At 36.9% G+C, this 20,794-nt stretch overlaps 1 protein-coding gene across 2 annotated transcripts in view; it reads left to right on the forward strand.

Annotated features, from left to right (window-relative positions):
- Window positions 1–20,794, forward strand: part of VPS13B (vacuolar protein sorting 13 homolog B) — an 818,081-nt gene that overhangs the window by 570,485 nt on the left and 226,802 nt on the right. For both annotated transcript variants that reach the window (XM_065895774.1, XM_065895773.1), the window contains exon 33: window positions 5,741–6,428. In XM_065895774.1, coding sequence (XP_065751846.1) covers window positions 5,741–6,428 — 688 coding nt within the window. The remainder of the gene's footprint in view (window positions 1–5,740; window positions 6,429–20,794) is intronic.

A 20,794-nucleotide genomic window follows, 5' to 3' on the forward strand; every position in this document is an offset into this window, starting at 1 on the left:
CAATCAAGCTTATCTTTCTCCACTCCAGAGTTCTACTGCAGAGCATCTAATTAATGTCATTTGAAATTATTTTAATGCATTCTTTGGTATTGTCACATAAAGTGTGATTTTAGCCACTACTCCTGAGATACTGTGGCTCTTACCAGACTCCAAGGTGAGCTAGTAAACTTACCTATCTCAGTACATTAAAAGGAGGAATTAGCTTCCCTAGCTACTAGTCCAGCTTTCAGCACCCTTTCCATGGTGGCTATCTGTACCACATATAGCTGTGAAAGGATGGGGAAATGCGCTGAAACGATCTAAGAAGTAAACTATCAACTTGACATGTTTTCCTAGCCATTGAAAACCTTCTCATATTGAAACCCATTGATAGTGAAACTGTAGAATTCCTGTGATTTAAGTACCATCTGGTTGTGCTCAAGGCTTTAAAGCTGTTATCTCTGCATAAAATTTCAGAGTCCTATATTTTTTTCTTCACCAAACTATCCATTTTTAAGCCACAAATATTTTTCCAGCTTTTTCAGATTTTATCTGAAAGTATATTTTAACAGTATTTAAATAGTTCTTAAACAATAACAATTTATCTTGATAGATGGCATGCTGTGTTTTTTCATTTTATTTTAATTAGCCATTGTGGAACCAAATTCCCTTTTGTTTTAGTCTTTTGAATATTGTTTAATTATAGTTATCATGCCAGATATCTTAAAGGTTATTTTACCAATACAGTTTCATTTAACATAACCCATATGGAATCAATAGCCCAGTTTCCTAAAGTGAATGCTTGGAAAATCTTACATTCATATGTTAAGAGTACACATCCTTTCCTCATTAGTTGGAAAGTACAGGGATTTTGGCACAGGTTCTGTGTGGAAGCATTGTGCAGCTTTTATATGGATTTTGTTTTTAGCCTTTGATGACACTGTTTAGAATAGGAAGTATCTAATAAGTAAAGCATTTTGTCTCAAGTGCTGCCAGTGTGTTTAATATATGCCTGGAGGTCTGAAACATTATCTTCTTCGCTGCAGTAATATGCATTTAATTCTCTGAAAGCAGAAGGTCGAACTTTTAAAAGGGACGCAAAGTACATTTTCAAACAGAATAATTCAAAACATATGGAAGAGGGGACCAGAGTAATGTACAGTTGGTTTTTATGGTTTAATCATGATCATGTTAATGCACACCAGTAGCTAATTAAAGAAAACTTTTATTGTTCATTTTAAATGAGTTAGGTAAAGAGTGGGAGAGCTGATGTAATAGCACTGCTCAGAGATACATGTTTCTGCTGCATTCACTAACAGCAAGCAGATATTGCTATTTTTGACAACTTAAATTATTAGTCCCCTTGGACAATAATAAAGGAAAAGTTATTTTCAGAGTTACTACACTGTGAACTTTTCTTTTTCCACAAAGGAATAGTAAATTGATGCCCAAGTTTAGGGCTTAGCACACATAATTAGTTATAAAACCTTCTTGATAGGCCAGATACTCTTCAATATAATAGATAAATCTGCAGTGGACTGGTGACAAGCCAATGGATTTTTAAATATGTCTCAAAATCACCAGATTATTTATTTCAGTTCTACAAATAGTGCAGAAACTTAGAAAACTGGAGGAAGTCTTGACTTTTAGCCGATTTTTAAGAATTTAGTTGTCCTAATACTGGGAAAGTTGTACTCCCCCACCCCCACCCCCCAATAAGAGAGTCTTTCATCTCTGGGTCATTGGTTCAAATTCCATTCTGCTCAGTAGTGAGTAGAACTAGTTACCATCTGACTTCTGTTCAGTAACCCATGTGACCCAAGCTGATAGCTGCCGTCCTGCCCCTGCTGGTTATTTATATCGCAAGATCGTGCTCCTTGACATTCACTAGAGTCTAATGTGACAGTCTCAACAGGTAATAGGGCTGGACACTGCATTTCTTTATCTTTACCTACAGGTGGTTTGTTTTTGTCGTATTAACACTGATGGGGAACACTTTAAAGAAAGAGAGGCTAGATTTTTAAATACAAATTTGTAAGTCAGAAAAAGACAGTGTAATGCTCTGTGCATAGAAGGTATAGTCTCATATAGTTAACTGCGGTTGCCTTTCCTGATTGAGAGAATAAAGATAGTTGAGTTCCTGATTTGAGTTTCTTGTGCAACTCAACATAAAGGATTTTTTTAGTTATGCTGTACACAGATATTTGGTGTACAAAATTGGGCAGTAAATCCTAGATTACTTATGTACTTGATTTTATTATCTTTTCACATATTATTTGAGAATTCCTAACTGGTAGTGGATTTGGAGGTATATTTGAAATTTTTATAATAGGTAACTAATACCTTTCCAATTAAATTGTCCTTTTGATAATTGCCTTATTTTTATTTTACTGAATTTTAAAATTAAATACATTCATTTGCTTGGCCAGCACACAGTTATTGAGCTTTACTATGTGACAGGCAATGTGGTGTGTGCTACGAGTACTGATGGCATTCTCTCCTACCCGTAGTCTGACCTTGGGATTAATCTCTTTAAGCCTCAGTTTCCTCAGGTGTAAAATGGGGATAACAGTATCCCCTTTAAAGGGTTGTAACACTTAGTAAAGAAAATGTATGTAACGTGCTAACAATGTTTGGCAAATAATAAACATACTCAGTGTTATTTTTTATCTTCAATTGCTCACAGTATCTGAGACAGACCAGTGTTTGAAAAGTGCTATAATAACTATTAGTTTGTTACAAAAGCATAGAAGCTGAAAAGACTAACACCGTCTGGAAAGGTTGAGAAAGTCTTCACAAAGAAGTTGACTTCTTTTTTTAACTTACCCTTTATTGAGTGCCTACTACGTGTGGTCAATACATTAACACATTTAATGACGCAACAACTTTGTGAGTCGAGTATTAATGTCCCCAGTGTGAGGATGAGCATCTAGCAGAGACAGAGGGTTTCTTCAAGTGTGATCAGTGCAAAACGTGGAGGATGCAGATAAGGAAAGAGCTCATGAATATGTCTAGACAGACCTTAAAGAGTACAGTATACACATATGTTTACATATTAACAATTATGTATTTCTAGTCTGCAGAGCAATTTTTTCATTTAATATTGTATCAGAAACTAACATCTCATCAAACATTTATGGATCCTCTCTTCAGTGTGCTAGGCACTGCACTATTCCTTGGTGATAGACAGAAGCAAAATGATATGGCCCAATCCCTCCAGCAGTCCTTCACCTGGTAGAAGAGACAAACACACAACAGCTGCCCATTATCAGGCATTTACTATATGCCAGGCAGTGTGCTGACCTCTTTAGGTACATTAGCTCATTGAATCCTCATACTAACCCCTTGAGGTCGGATTTATTATCCCCATTTTACAGATGAGATTATGTAGTCTTAGAGTGGATTGTAATTTGTCCAGTAATGTACAATTAGCAGGTGTCACACTCGACCCTACTTCTCTCTGACTCTAAAGCCTTTAGATTGTTTTAATACTATCTGATACTGCCACCACAGAACATTTTAGTAGAAAATAATAAATTCTAAACTAGAAGTCTGAGTTAACTATTAGGATCACCAAGCAGGAAAAGAGTTGAAAGCAAAACTCTCAGACAGGTGTCATTGTTCTGAGTCTTCATGGATAGCTAAATGTTTGCCAGCTACATCGAGCTCAGAAGGGGGCTCCAGGAAGGGAAACAGCATGGTATACGTAGAATGGTTTAAAAGAACGTGGTGTCTTCAGAGAACAGGGATTAGCTGTTTTTGTTTCAAATACCTGAGGCTGGGTTTTTCTAACAACAATGTGCCTTCCTCAACAACTTTAGAATAAATTAACAAAAACTATTATTTGAAAAATTTTAATGACTATAACATCATTGTCTTGAATTATTTAACTGTCCTTTAACATTTTCACAAGCAACTTATAATTTGTAGCATGTGGAAGAATGATACTGTATTTACCAAATTAAGGAACAGCCTAAAAAATGAGAAGCAATACCCAGTACTTTGGGAATATTTTTCCACTGCTGATCGTAATATAGTTTAGTGCACCCTTTATGGAAAGGTGCTGGCAATATTTGACAACCTTAAACTTCTTCATACCATTTACCTAGTAATCCCACTTCTAGAATCCTCTTAAGAAAATCTTATTAGATGTTTGTCATAGATATTTGTTGGCAAAAGTTGAATACCTGAAACTCCAATTATATGGAAATAGTTGAACAAATTATTCCTAACGCTAAATGAAATATTATGCAGCTTTTTAAAATGGCATTTATGAACAGTATATTAGCATGTAAAAAAAATTGGGTTGCAGGGACTTCCCTTGTGGCCCGGTGGTTAAGAATCCGCCTGCAAATGCAGGGGACACAGGTTTGATCCCTGGCCCAGGAAGATCCCACATGCTGCGGAGCACCTAAGCCCGTGCGCCACAACTACTGAGCCTGCGCTCTAGAGCCCGTGAGCCACAACTACTGAGCCCGCGTGCTTGGAGCCCGTGTTCTGCAACAAGAGAAGCCACCACAATGAGAAATCCATGCACCGCAACGAAGGGTAGCCCCTGCTCGCCCCAACTAGAGAAAGCCCGCATGCAGCAACGAAGACCCAACGCAGAGAAAAAAAAAAAGGGTTTCAAATTTGTCTCTACAGTATTATTATAACCATAAAGGGGTGGGGGTGGGAGGGAACCTATGGACAGGTAGGAAAAAAGATGAAAGGAAATACACTGAAAGATTGCCATTGGCTATGTTTGGTAATAAAATGGGGGTCGGGAGGATTTTGTTTTTCTCTCAGACGTTCCATGATTTCTTTAATGAATCTGAATGACTTCAGTGAAAAAGCAAGTGAAATATCTAGGTCTCAAATAGTGTATCACAAACTAATGGTTGGGAGACTAAAAAAGGGAACCAAAGAATCAGACTGGAGGTCTTGCTGTTGTGCTGCCAAAGTAGTCATAACTGCTGCTACCACCAAGTTGTTCTTTGTTCTCTATGTAGGCAATTGGTGGAAATTTTTGAGAAATCATGGATACATTCAGTGCACAAAGGGAAAATCCACCTTCAAGGGTTTTAATTACTTACATTTTGCTTGATCACTTACACTTACCCTTGTTTCAAGTCCTATTGTAGTAAAGGAAAATAAACATCGTTTTGAATGGCACACATTTAGTTTTCTTTGTCCTTCATAATTTAGGACTACTGACTTTTCCCTCTTTTACTATCCAAAATCCTATAAATCAGTTTTATAATGACAGGGTAAACAATATAAACTACTCCTGCGTAAAATATAATTTCAACCAATAGTAATCATGATTTGGAAACAGTTTATTATACTACTTGGAAGATCACGGTAAAGAATACTAGCTACTGTAACTCTTTAAAAGGCAAAGAAAGTAAAGTCTGACACGAAAAGGTACATTTTTTTTATTTATTTATTTTTTCTTTTGGCTTGTGGGGATCTTAGTTCCCCGACCAGGGATTGAATCCGCGCCCTCTGCAGTGAAAGCGCAGAGCCCTAACCACTGGACCGCCAGGGAATTCCTCTGAAAAATATATTTTAATGATAGAAATGCACATTTGATGTTTATCCTAAGTATTGTCTTGGCATTTTAACGTGAATAATTTTTTTGAAAGAGCACCTAGTTTCTTTTTATGATTACTGTCAGTTATACTAGACCCATTTTTTTTTAGACCCATTTTTAACATGCTTCATATAGTAACAGTTGGAATATAACTAGCTTAAAATATTTTATTATTTTTCCTTACAGATCTCTAAGCAAGAACAGAAAAAAATGGATACATATGATGGAACCATGGCTGATACCTCATCTCGGTACAGTGGTGCTCAGGATAGTGGAATTGGCAGTGACAGTGTTAAAATCAGAATCGTACAAATAGAGCAGCACAGTGGTACCAGTCAGCATCGCATTGCCCGTCCCTCACGCCAGTCATCAATTGTAAAAAATCTAAATTTTATTCCTTTTGACATATTCATTACTGCAAGTAGAATCTCACTAATGACCTATTCCTGTATGGCCTTGCCCAAGTCAAAATCACAAGAACAAAAGGATAATGAAAAAACAGGCAAGAGTTCATTAAATCTCCCGGAAGTTGATTCAGACGTCGCTAAGCCCAGCCAGGCATGTATTTCCATGGTTACAGCAGAAGATCTCTTAAGCAGCAACATATCTTTTCCTTCAGGGAAAAAAATAGGGGTCATCTCTCTGGAAAGTCTGCATGCATCCACAAGGTCATCTGCTAGACAAGCGCTTGGCATAACTATCGTTCGGCAACCTGGACGAAGAGGAACCGGTGACCTGCAGCTAGAACCTTTTTTGTACTTTATTGTGTCCCAGCCTTCTTTGCTTCTGAGTTGTCACCACAGAAAGCAGCGAGTGGAAATATCCATTTTCGATGCTGTGCTTAAAGGGGTGGCCTCTGATTACAAATGTACAGGTAAGAGCCTTCAAATTTACTGGGGTGCTAATCACTACTACTACATACTAAGTTTTAGTCCCAAACTTTGAATATTGATCAAGCAGAAAACAGCTGGCAGACCAGACAAGACTTCTTTTCTCTACAGAATATGTAAATATGTAAAGTTCATGTCCCACAGCTGAATCATGTTTAAGTAAATGTTTGAAATGTAACAGGGTTTTTAGCCTTAGTGTTCTTACTGTGCCTCTGAATTTTTTTTCAGGAACTGAATGAAACAGGGGCTCTTTCTGGGCTATTGAAATGCTTAACAATTTCCAGTGATTAGGAAGCAAAGTGTTTTTTTTCATATTAATAGCCCATAGGTATGCTTTCCATGTCAATGCAGCTGTTCAGGTAAAAAAAGAAAAACCTTAGGAAATGAAGTTTATTGTTTCGGTATTCTTTTGTCCTAATCATCTTGCTGTAGCAGCATAATATTAAGTGTATTTGAGAAGGTTTATTAGTAAAGTAAGATGACCTAAAGATTTTATACATCTGGGCTTCCCTGGTGGCGCAGTTGTTAAGAATCCGCCTGCCAATGCAGGGGCCATGGGTTCGAGCCCTGGTCCGGGAAGATCCCACATGCCGCAGAGCACCTAAGCCTGTGCGCCACAACTACTGAGCCTGCGCTCTAGAGCCCGTGAGCCACAACTACTGAAGCCCACGCGCCTAGGGCCTGTGGTCTGTGACAAGAGAAGCCGCTGCAATGAAAGCCTGCACACAGCAACAAAGACCCAAGGCAGCCATAAATAAATAAATAAAAATTTTTAAAATGCTACTTCCTTTTAAAAAAAAAGATTTTATACATCTACAACAAGCGCATTTATTAGTGGTGTTGGCCAGCTGGCTCTTCTTGCCCCATCCAAACCTTCCTTATAACCTGAGAGTGTCATATATTATAATAATTATATTGAACTTCTGAAGCTTGTTGCCTGTTGAGACTAGGAAAGTGATCAGGGGTTCAGATTTAAGACGTATGGGCTGTTAAGTAACAAGAGCTAATGAAAACAGGGCCAAAGAAGATACAGAGACCTTTTCCCTGAGTTAATGTAGAATTAGAGATTTGGCGGGAAAGACTACCAGAGAGGGTAGCTGGATCGTCTTAAGATCCAGTATTGGAAGAGGGCCCTAGCAAGCTCGGGTATAATTCAGGCATTTTATTGTTCTCAGGTGGTCCCGTGTAGCAGATGGACGCCAGCAGTGAGGTATCTGGAGAATTTGTCCAATCTGGAAGTCAGGCTGGTTCATTCTTGGCATTAAGGAGAATCATTTTACACAGCAGGCTCCTGGAGAGTAGATAGCAGGTGTGAGGGTCAGGATTCAGCCCAAGGACGTAGGTTCAAAGGAGCCCTTGGCTCTTGCAGAGGTATAGTTCAAGTCCTCTACTTTAGAAGGTGGTAACTGGCCAGTTGCTAAGGAGGAAAATCATAGCGTTACCTCCTAGGCTGCCTGCTGGCCCCTTCTCCATTGATGTGCTGGTGCTGGCTCATACTGGCTCAAAAGAGCTGATTGTTAAATTTTTAGGAACTTTGAAAGACCGTTGTTAAGCCACTGGTAGTTTAAATCGCCATAGTGAGAATATTTACACCACAGATACTGGCAAATGCTGTCAATCAGCTGTCCTGCTCTGAGAGCCAGATGTTCAACATTTACCAGCCACCACTGCCTCCCTTCTTCAAACATGTTCTCATTTACTGAGTGCCTGTAATATAATGGGTACTTCAGGTCACTGGAGATGGGAGAAGTGCTGAAGTAGTTGACGTTATATGATTCAGGGACTCATGCCTGTAGACCTGATACCTGTTTGGGTGTCTGCTTAGCATTGGCAGAAAGTAGGTGTAGGACTGGGAGAATAAAAGTTAATTCCAAGCCCCTCCTTAAGTGCTTTCAGCTGCAATTGCTTTATGGGTGGGTGGCTTTAGCAGCTTCTACTAAAAGATACTAAGTTCAACAAAGTTATCAGGGCTCATAGCAAAGGTGTACATTTGAATTGTAACTGGTTCCTAGGTTGAAATAATAAAGTATTTTTTGTTTAAAAAAACATCCTTGTGCATAGACCAATGTGGAACCCAATTTCAGTAGATGAAGTTTAGGATGAAGGTTATGGGCCAGATTGAGTATAGGGGATTTACCTGTGGGAGGAAAAAGTCTTACATATCTCTTAAGGAGCATCCTTTGCATAATATTCTTGTGGATGCCTTTCCTTACACAAAAAGCACCTTCTTGGACATTTACACTATGCTAATAGAGTCATCAGTATAAGTTAGCATGTTTCTTAAAAATGAATTTAGTGATTTGGAGAAATTTGTCTGAAAACAAGTAGGTAAAATACAATGGCTAAAAAACAAAAAGTACAACTAGCAATTATTGAGTATTCAGTCTGTGCCAGGCATTGTACTAACTGCTTTAAATGCATTATCTCACTTAATCCTCATAACAACTCTGTGGGAAATATGTTCCCATCTTACATAAAAAGAAACTAAAGTTTGGAGAAGTAACTTGTCCAAGATTACAGACTTAGCAATAAACAGAGCTAAAATACAAAACCAAGATTTTTTGGCCTTCTGAGTCTCTCAACCTGTATGGCTCCATGAAGTGGACAGAAAGATGTGAATTGCAGTTGTCAGTCAACCTCCATTGTCCCTCTCCAGACCATGCAAACGGTTCCCTTTATTTGTTTTAACTGGTGACTTTGCATATATGTGTCCATGATGTGACTACACAGTACAGCCTCTCTTGGTAAATGACAAACCTGAGTTGAAATTCTAACTCTGTCACTTAGGAGACGTGTACCTACCTATCTATGTCATAGGGCGATTATGAAATCGAAAAGAGATAATTAATGAAAGTACTTAGCATTGAGTCTAGCAAGTAGTAGGCCCTCATAAATGTTTGCTGCTACTGCTTTAGTTATTAATATCAATATATAGTAGAAAGATTACTAAATTAGGAAGCAGAAAGCCTGGGATTTAATTGTTCCTGTTAATTAGCAGAGTGATCTTAGCCCGGCAGTTCACTTCTTTGGGTTTCTGTTTCCTTATGTGTAAAATGTGATGATTATAAAAGATACCAACAAGGCTCATTCCAGATCTAAAGTTTTATCATTCTGTAATTTGGAATTCGTCTCCCCATACTTACCTTTCTAAAAATATTTAAACTAGCTTTGGCCTCAGGAAGTTGACATCTGTAAGCCACTACCCTATCAGATTACAATTTATTTTGACTTGTTTTAAAGATGTAAGTTTTCTTTTGATATTCTAGTGGAACACTAATTAGTTTATTCAGTACTTAAATACATAAATTTTATTAAATATTCATGAAGTTATTTTTCAAAAACTGATTTGAGGAATTTCTATTTTAAATTGGTCCACTTGAATGAACTATCAAAGTTCCATTACCAATTTAGTCATCCAGAAACGCTTCATGTAGCACTTTTAATCCTGAAGAAAGCAGTGTTCCATGTCCAGGATTCTTTTGAAGCTTTGAAATAGTAACCATGTGGGTAAGAAAAAAGAGAAAAATATGAATAACCGTAACACTAACATTCATGGGGAAGAGAAGGAGTAAAGTGGAAGTGGCCAGTTGCATTTCTGGATTCTGAAGTGAAGGGGCTATTGGCAATGTATTAATTGGAGGGACAAAAAGGGGTATCACCAGGCAGCTAACTTTCTAAGAAAGGTCAAGGAAAGGTTAAAGGCATCACAAGTTAAATATGAAAGAAGAAACATGTTATGTCTTTCTGTAGTGTTCATACTTTCTCTCTTGATTCTAAAATTAATCCTTTTTTGTAAGGTAACTCAAGTGGCAGCCAACCAGTAGCAGTTTTAGCATATATGTGCAGTTCTGTGATCACCCAATCTCAGCATTTCACATGTGGCCAGAGGTTGTTTTGGAGATAATGGATTTTCTTTCTTAGGAGGACAGAAACATTTGATTGTAAAAAAACTTTTAGCACAACAGCGTGTAACTGTTTACTGTTTTATGTAAAAGTCAAACTATTATTATATATGCTAATGTTACTTTGTATGGAAATCATATGGAACAAAAAGTAAACAAAGAATTTTGTGTTACTCCTTCACAACACTTATCATGTTCAGAAGATAATTTTCAAAAAAATCATAATTCTTATATAAATACAAAATGAACATGTCAAAGATTTTACTTAACTCATTAGTTAATGAGGGAACCAATAAGAATGTTACAAAATAATTCATACACAGGAGACCTCTAAGGCCCTGGTCATCTCAGAGGTTTTGATTCTCTAATTCATTAGGATCATAAAAATGGTAAGAGCCATTTGATCACTGACTTCATTCATTGTTTAATCATGGCTCTGGGTAATTCTAAAAAGATGGGAGTACTTTTCACATTAAATTATGAAGATGTGATTTTTATTTGACATATTCAAGAGATTGCAGTGAAGACCCTGAAAGCAAATACTAAAAATCCTTTGAGCATTGTTGGAATATAGTATTATAGCTCGAGGTAACTATTTTAAATTAATCAGCATGGTTTTTAAAATCACACCCCCCTCTTTTAGACAATCAACTTGACATTATTTTAGTATGAACTTATGATCCCTAGTGTGCCTTCATTTCTACACTCAGGCAATCTTTGGGAATAGTCATTCATTTTTTCTATTTGAACCCTGGCTATTTATCAGACATATTCAAGATGCTGAGGAACCAGTAATAAGACCCAGTTTCAGCCTTCAGGCATCTCTCATCATTTAGTAATTATACTTATTATAGCTAATGATGAACGTTTAACAGGGTATGGATCTTCATGACATGGAGAGCTTGTGAAATGCTTGAAGTTAAGTAAGAGTTAAGTAAGAACTGTAAGTTCTACTTCCGGAGAAACAATTTAGAAAAGCTTAGTATCATTTGTATGGGATGGTTTAAGGAAAACTGCTAGGATTTTGAGGAATGATATAGGACTACTCTTCATTTTATTTTTAATTTTTTTAGTAGTAATAGATTCTTCCCTAGCTGCAATTCAGAATAATTTTTAGTATTCTGTTTATCCATTTGCTTTTTGGCTGTGTGTCTTTGTAATGTATTTTAGTGGTTGCTCTGACGTTTCCAATATATATGCTTAATCTTTCACAGTCAGTCTAGTTAGTGGTAATATTTTAACAGTCCAAGAAAATGTAAAAGCCTTACAATCATAAAGGTCTCTTTACCCTTCCCCAATATATATTACATCTACACGTACTGAAAATCCTACCAGATAAGATTTTGACCTTTGTTTCAATAATCTTACATATTTTAAAGAACTAAAGAGGAAAAAACTAGTATGTTTTATATTTCTCCTAGGAATTTACCATGTCCAGAGCTCCTCCTTCACTCCTAAAGTTCTGGGTTTTCCTCTGGTATATTTTCCTTCAGCATTAAGAACTTCTTTAGCATTTCTTTTAGAGCAGGCCTGTAGCAACAAATTCTCTTAGTTTTCCATTATCTGGGAGTATTATTTTCTCTGTCTCTCATTCCTGAATGATATTTTTGCTGGATATAGAATTCTAGGTTGACATTTCTTTCAGCACTTCAGTGATATTGTTCCACTCTCTTCTATCCTCTGTGGTTTGTGATGAGAAATTCATGGTAATTCCAATCCTTGTTTCCATATACGTAATGTGTTGTTTTCCTCTAGTTGCTTTCAAGATTTTTTTCTTTATCTTTCGTTTCCTGAGATTTATTATATGATGTGTCTGGCTTGATTTCTTTAAATTTATCCTGTTGGAGGTTCTCCGAGTTTCTTGACTCTGTAAATATTTTTTTAACTAAATTTAGGAACTTTTTGGCTATTCTTTCTTTAGATATTTTTCTGTACCAATCTTCCTACTCTCCTTTTGGGACTCCAAAGTTAAGCTTTTTTACATTGCTCTTCAGATCCCCGAGACTCCATTCACTGTTCTTTCTTTCTTCCTCTCTGTTCTTCCTATTGGATAATTTCTCTTGGATTTTTCTGTTTTAATATTTCCATTTGGTTATTTTTTTGTAGTTTCTATTTCTCTTCTGAGAACTTCTATATTTCCATTTATTTCAAGCATGTTTACCTTTACCTCATGAAACACAGTTGTAATTCTTCCATAATATCTTAAATGCTTGTGTCACTGCCACCACAGCACAGCCACTGCATTGTACAGCTTTACACACACACACACACACACACACACACAGCCCACACTTGGGGCAAAACTAGGATAGAAAAAAGAAAACTAAAAAGCAGCTGGTTTCCCCAACAGTATTGAAAACAGGGGTCTTATCTTCCAGACAGGGTTTCTGTTGGACTTTTCGGCTGTTCCTGCTATCACTGTGCACCACAATTTAGGACTCACTCTCAAGTCAAAGTTATAAGGAAAAAGAGGAAAGCTGAAACAAAACAAAATAGAAAATTCACCACTATTGGGTCATATCTGCAAGTTTAACTCCCCTCCCCAGTCTGCATTGCTCTTGTTTACTTTTGAGAGTCGTCAGGTGTTTGTGTTTTGTCTTTTTTCTTGAGTTTTAATTTAAGCAGCATGGGAGATGGGCTGTACTGAGCTTATTTCAATTTTGGCTGGCACCAGAAATCCTGCAATTTTAAGATAATAAAAATATTTTCTGGTCCATTAGTGGAGGCATGGTTTTCTGAGAAACTTAATACAGGATTTCCTCCAAAAGTGATACTTTAATATCTTTACATCTATAAGCACAGATCAGTTAAATATATTGTAATGAATAATTACTGCTCCCAGGGAGTTGTCAGTATTAACTTGATTCTGCCCATGTCACCATTAAGCAAAGAACATACCCAAATACTCAAAGGGTGGTAATAGTGTTCTCTCAATGTGTTCCTTAGGGATATTCTTTCATATATTATAAAATCACGTTAGAAGAGGAAATGCTGTGAAACTCATTGTTCCTCATGTCAATCTGCCTTCTCAGCACATGTGACTATATACACATATGTGTGTATCTTATAAGACCATTTATACACATACATATTAAAAAACCTAATTCTACCTGGTATGCTACCCAGAATAAAATGGAATCTTTATGTATACCTATATCTACATCTATTTTAGAAACCTGAAGTGAAATAAGAATGATGAGAATTGCTTATGATTTTGAAAGTGTCATTAATAAAGTATAGTCCCCAATCTGCATAATTTAGTGATCTTAAATTATACCAGCTATACTTGAAAGTGTTTCATGTTACTCTCCATAATTTAAAAAAATGGCAAATTATTTGAAGTATAAATTATCAACTTCAATTTCTTTTATGACTATTAATACTAATAACCTATAAATGATTTTCCATCTAGTCCAAGTAGATAGTTTATCTGTGAGTTAACAGGTTTCTTTTCAAAATATTAAAATAATGGCCTTTTTCCATGCCCTTCTAACTTGGAGCAACCTCTAACAGAAATGAGATCTTCTGCCAGCACCTTTACATGTAGCAGCTGTATTATTGGCAATTCTCATTTAAATAAAGATGTATGTAGTTGTTTTAACATAATCGTATTAGTTGTGTTTATAAATATTTAAAAATTGGTATTTGTTTTGTTTAAGGTAATGGAGTCCAGATTTGAAATTGCCTCATATCTTGACTATGCAGCCCAAGGCAGCCTCAAAAAGTCATTTTTCTTCTTGTTTGTTTGGGGCTTTTTGTTTGTTTTTGAAGAAATGACTGTGCCATCTGGTCAATTGTGAAGGAGTTGAACCATTCTGAGGGATTTCGCTACCCCCACCCACTGCTCCCTCAGTACACAGTCATCTTATTACTCGTTAATGGGTGCTAGGGACTAACAAACTAATTTGAAAACAATTGCTTCTGCCCTCTTGCAACCTTTTTATCTTTTTGTAATTTTTCAAACATCAACTAAACTAAAATACAGAAATTACGGTTGATTAGAACTTATCTTTCTAAAAAAGCAGGTTATGACACAGCTTCTATGTAGGTTAGAAACACTCATGTCATGATACCTCTAGTATGGGGCACTTCCTTCATTTTCTAGTTTTATAAATGTTACAGATACGGCTTCAGGTTCAATTAAGAGGCAAACATGGAATAGAGTTCATTTAGAGGTCAAGATTTAGAGTTAGTCGTGAGTTCTTATCCATGCTCTGCTACATACAGCTGTGTGACCTTGGACAAGTTATTTAACCTCTCTAAGCCTCAGTTCCTTATCTTTAATATGGGGATATACTGGTAGCAACCTCCTGGGGTTGCTGCGAGGATTAAACGATGTATATGAAGCTCTTAGCTAGGTGTGCAACGTAGAGCTCAGTGAATTGTTAATGTTATGGTGGTTGTTGCTTTTTTCATCATGGTTAATATGTTTAGGCTGAGTTTAAAATAGGGGTTGTAATCAGCCAAAAAAAAAAAATTCACGTCATTTCAGTGCCGTTATAGATATTGTGTAGTTTGCAAATTTTCAGTTATAATAATTGGCTTCTTTACTCTTTCATGAATAGGTCTGCAGAAAATGTGCTGAAGACGTTTAAGTAAACCAACAGTTAGAAAATCATAAACTGGCTTCTAACACCTCATAAATCATATCTTGATTTCATTTAGTTCTTGTGACTTTAAGAGAAGGATTGAATTACATGTCTCTTTAGAATTAACAGTTTTGCTAATGTCCCTGGAAAGGCTTAGAATTAACCTGTGACTTTAATGTCATAATGATCACAACTTGAACATTTATCTGAAAATTTAGCTGCTAGGAACGTTTCTTGCTGGCCAGTAGTAATGTGAAATGAAATTATTGCTTTGACAGGACTCAGCGAGTAAGTAGGTCTTTTAAATGGGAGGCACTCTAGTACATCACTCAGGGAGAGTTGTGGTGAGAAAGTTAAATAAGAAGGGACCCAGCCAGTGGGGGGGATTTATGTATGGGGAAGGGTTTGGGAGTGGAAATCAGAAATTTCTACTTTTAGTCGTGGCTCTAATGCCAAGGCTCTTTCATGCAAATAACTAAATTTCTTAGTGTTTATCTGTAAAATAGGTACAGGCATACCTCAGAGATATTGTGAGTTCCGTTCTAGAACCACCACAATAAAGCAAATATTGCTGTAAAACAAATCACAAGAATTTTTTGGTTTCCCAGTGCATATAAAAGTTATGTTCACACTATAGTGTAGTCTGTTAAGTATGCAATAGCATTATATCTAAAACACAATGTACATGCCTTACTTGAAAAATACTTTATTGCTAAAAATGCCAACCATCATCTGAGCCTTTAGCAAGTTCTAATCTTTTTGCTGGTGTGGGGTCTTGCCTCTGTGTTGATCAGGATAGTGATTGTTAAAGATTTGGGTGGCTGTTGCAGAATCTTTACATAAGGTAACGATGAAGTTTGCCACGTTGATTGGCTCTTCCTTTCACGATTTCTCTGTAGCATGCAATGCTGCTTGATAGCATTTTACCCACAGTAGATCTTCTTTCAAAATTGGAGTCAATCCTCTCAAACCCTGCTGCTGCCTTATCAACTAAGTTCGTGTAATATTCTAAGCCCCTTGTTGTCATTTCACCAGTCTCCATGGCATCTTCACCAGTAGATTCCATCTCAAGAAACCACTTTTCCTCATCCATAAGAAGAAACTCCCCATCCGTTAAAGTTTTATCATGAGATTGCAGCAATTTAGTCACATCTTCAGGCTCCACTTCTATTTCTGGTTCTCTTGCTATTGCCACCACATCTGCAATTACTTCCTCCACTGAAGTCTTGAACCCCTCAGAGTCATCCATGAGGATTGGAATCAACTTCTTCCCAACTCCTGTTAATGTTGATATTTTGGCCTCTTCCCATGAATCACAAATGTTCTTAATGGCATCTAGAATGGTGTATCCTTTCCAGAAGGTTTTAATTTACTTTGCCCAGATCCATCAGAGGAATCACTATCTATGGCAGTTATAGCCTTACAAAATGTGTTTCTTAAATAATAAAACTTGAAAGTTGAAATTACTCCTTGATCCATGGTCTACAGTATGGATGTTGTGTTAGCAGGCATGAAAACAACATTGATCTCATTGTACATCTCCATCAGAACTCCTGGGTAACCAGGTGCATTGTCAGTGAGCAGTAATGTTTTGAAAGGAATCTTTTTTTCTAAGCAATAGGTCTCAACAGTGGGCTTAAAATATTCAGGAAACCATGTTGTAAACAGATGTGCTGTCATCCAGGCTTTGTTCCATTTATAGAGCACAGGCAGAGTAGATTTAGTGTAACTCTCAAGGGCCCTAGGATTTTCAGAGTGGTAAATGAGCATTGGCTTCAACTTCAAGTCACCAGCTGCATTGGCCCCTAATAAGAGAATCAGCCTGTCCTTTGAAGCTTTGAAGTCAGGCATATTGACTTCTCCTCTTTAGCTATGAAAGTCCTAGATGGCATTTTCTTCCAATATAAGGCTGTTTCGTCTGCACTGAAAATCTGTTGTTTAGTGTAGCTACCTTCATTACTTATTTTAGCTAGATCTTACGGATGACTTACTACAGCTTCTACATTAGCACTTGTTGCTTCACCTTGTTATGTTACAGAGATGGTCTCTTTCCTTAAACCTCATGATCCAACCTCTGCTAGCTTCAAACTTTTCTTCTGCAGTTTCCTCACCTCTTTCAGCCTTTATATATAACTGAAGAGAATTAGGGCCTTGCTCTGGATTTGGCTTTGGCTTAAAGAAGTGTTGTGGCTGGTTTGATCATCTATCCAGACCACTAAAACTTTCTCCATATCAGCAATCAGGCTGTTTCACTTTCTTATCATTTATGTGTTCACTGAAGTAGCACTTTCAGTTTCCTTCAAGAACTTTTCCTTTGCACTTACAACTTGGCTAACTAGTGCAAGAGGCCTAGCTTTCGGCCTGTCTGGGCTTTTAATGTGCCTTCCTCGCTAAGTTTAATCATCTCTAGCTTTTGATTTAAAGTGAGAGATGTGCAACACTTCCTTTCGCTTGAATACTCAGAGACCACTGTAGGGTTATTAATTGTCCTAATTTCGATATTATTGTATCTCAGGGAATAGGGGGGCCTGAGGAGAGGGAGAGAGACAGGGGAATGGCCAGTCAGTGGAGCAGTCAGAGCACATACAACACTTATGGATTAAGTTCATTATCTTATATGGGCATGGTTTGTGGTGCCCTAAAACAGTTATGATAGTAACATCAAAGATCACCGATCACCATAACAAATATAATAATAAAAAAATTTGAAATATTGGGAACTTACCAAAATGTGATGACACAAAGTGAGCAAATGCTTTTGTGAAAATGGCACCAATCAACTTGCTCAACACAGAGTTGCCACAAACCTTCAATCTGTAAAAGATTCAATATCTGCAAAGCACAATAAAGCAAAGTGCAATAAAACAAGGTATACCTTTATAATAATATCTAGTCTTTGTAGTTTAATGGTTTAGTCTGAGCTCCAAATGAGATAATATTTATGAAATACCTTGGAACTATGAAATACTCAGCTATAAGTTGGGACTTCAATAGTTATTAGCAGTAGAAGGGAGAGTTTAATAGACTTTCCTTTCTGGACATGATAAAAAGATTAGTGTCCTGGCCCTTTTTAACACCGATTTTAGTCATCAACATTTACTCAAAGTGAAGGAAAAATGGCAGGAATCATTTGTAACCACTGGATTGGCTTTCAATGTTACAGAACCCAGACTTAGAGCAGCGACTTAAGTTGGGATTAAGTTGATCATCCTTGAATTTATTTGACTACATTTTTTTGACTGGACAGCACCCTTTCTTTCCTTGTTCTGAATTTTAATCAGATGTCATATAAAATATCTGAAACCCACATTAGAATTTAACATGAAAGTAACAAAATAGGAAAGAGATCAGGAACAACACAGAACAGCGTAGAAAATACAAGGAATTCATTGAAATGATACTTCACATATAATCTGCTGCTTAGCATCATTAAGTAGAAAGAATGCACTTTCTTCTAGCAAGATATGGAAGATTTGGTTCTAAAAATAAGAACCAGTGGACACTGATGATTACACATGCCAGCAGCCATTTTAATCTTTTCCTCTTTCTCTTCCTATGAGCTCCAGGCTTGGGATTTCAAACCAGGAAATCTCCTCTTCCCCTTCCTGTCACATCTTATGAGGTGAAAAAACACTTAAGGAGTTAGTCAAATGCCTAGATATTGACAAGGAGACGGTGGCACTGACCTTGCATCCATAGCAATTTAGAACTGGTTTCTCAGTTGATTTTGTTGTTATACCATTGCATTGTTACTGTGTTTTATGGATCTAGGTTCCCCCATGATTTAATTTTCAGGTATTGTAGAGGCTTCATGGACTACATTTTTTTTTTTTAACTCTATTTATTTTTGGCTGCATTGGGTCTTCATTGCTGTGCACGGGGCTACTCTTCATTGCGGTGCACGGGGCTACTCTTCATTGCGGTGCACGGGGCTACTCTTCATTGCGGTGCGCAGGCTTCTCATTGTGGTGGCTTCTCTTGTTGCAGAGCATGGGCTCTAGGTGCACGGGCTCAGTAGTTGTGGTGCAAGGGCTTAGTTGCTCCGCAGCATGTGGGATCTTCCTGGACCAGGGATCAAACCTGTGTCCCCTGCATTCGCAGGTGGATTCCTTAACCACTGCACCACCAGGGAAGTCCCTCATGGACTACATTTGCTTCTGTGGCTACATTAAAAAAATAATAATAATAAGATAGCCATTAAACTAAGGATCATAAAATAAATACAGAAAAACATAAGAAACTCAGCAAACCTGTAGCTTTGCCTTTTACATGTCCAGTGGTTGGAAGGTGACTATTCTGAAAGTAACCACTCATTGCAGGGAGTTATTCTTCCAACCGTTTTTGAGCATTTCAAAACCAAGTACAACCATGGCTTCTGAAAGAGGCCCTTGGGAGCTGTAACCATATCAATTTCATAGAGGCAAATTGATTTAGTACAATAGACCCTCCCAAAATGCTTTCCTTTAAATTTTATTCAGTTTCTGTTAAGGAAAACCTTTGTGTATTCTTGGCTGGTTATAAAAGGATTCAGCTAAAGAATCATCTAGGAACGTCTTGTCAATGAAGTCAGAGAGCGGAAGGGAAAGTAGGGAATCTCCAAGCCTTTGCCTATTACCCTAATTCCTCTTTAGTTATTTTCTCCCTCCCTACTCTGGCTAGTTATGAACTCTTCTTGATCTTCCTTAAAAAAGAAAGCCCTGTGAAATTGAAATCCTGATGGACTCATCATGTTTACTTATAAATTACTTTAAAGTGTCATTTCAATCTCTTCTTTGTATGAAGGTTGATATACTCAGATACCTTTGTAAAAGGAGTCTCTAACTTCTAGTTTAAAAAATGGAAAGGAGTCACCTTTGGCTTGCAGATTATTTACATCCTTGACTCATGTAGGCAAAGTATTTCTAAAGGATGAGAAAGAAGGTGAGAATATAATTCTGATAATTATCAGGACCAAAATGCAGAGAAGTTGTCAGGTGTATAATTTCTCCTTAGCCAAAAGTGTTTGATAGGGAAGTAAAATAGGTTGACTAGTATTTCAAACCTCAATAATTATTATTTTAAAAGTTAAATATGAAGGAGTTTACTGGCTTCTAAGATCAAAATTGAGTGTAATTTCCACGAATAAACAAAGCTTTTTATTTTTTACCTTTTATATTATATTCCTCTGATTTTAGATAAGTGATAAAGATTTTTCAAAATTAAAAAAAACAAAAAAGTAAGAATAGACACTTGAAAGATATACCACACACATATTCCTATTTTGTTTAGAGTTTGTGCTTAAGAAACAAAATAGTAACTGTTTATTGAACTCCTACCGTGACATGTCCCATACAAACCACTTACATATATTATCTAATATAATATTCTCAACATCCCCACAATTTAGTTTATTATCCCCATTTTGGAAACAAACTGGGACTCAAGGAAGTTAAAATTAAACTTACCCAGTTTAAGGAGTCAGGATTTATACCGAGATTTGTGTACCTCATGTTCATTACCCTACATTTTTTCCTGTGTTATAAAGTGATATAAACTCATCTATAGAACAAAATGTTAGAAAGCTCCATGAAAGAAAGTCTTTGTTCAGTAAGTCCTGGGCCAGTGATAAACTATTTCACAAACCTCTTGCATGTGACAGTATCTTATCACCTGTCAGTTGTCCCTCAAGAGTTAATCAAAAGTCACTTAAATGCTCTTTCATAGACATGACAGCTCTGGATACCTCAGGCCAAAGAGAACCAATCTCCCTAAGCAGCCATAGATGCCACTTTGGTTCTGTGGCAGCCTGGGATAGGCCTGGGCTCATTACCTATGACAGACTTCAGTATGCTTGTGACTAATAATAACAGGTCATTGAAA

This window comes from Phocoena phocoena, chromosome 17 (assembly GCF_963924675.1).
Source record: "Phocoena phocoena chromosome 17, mPhoPho1.1, whole genome shotgun sequence".
Taxonomy (NCBI): domain Eukaryota; kingdom Metazoa; phylum Chordata; class Mammalia; order Artiodactyla; family Phocoenidae; genus Phocoena; species Phocoena phocoena.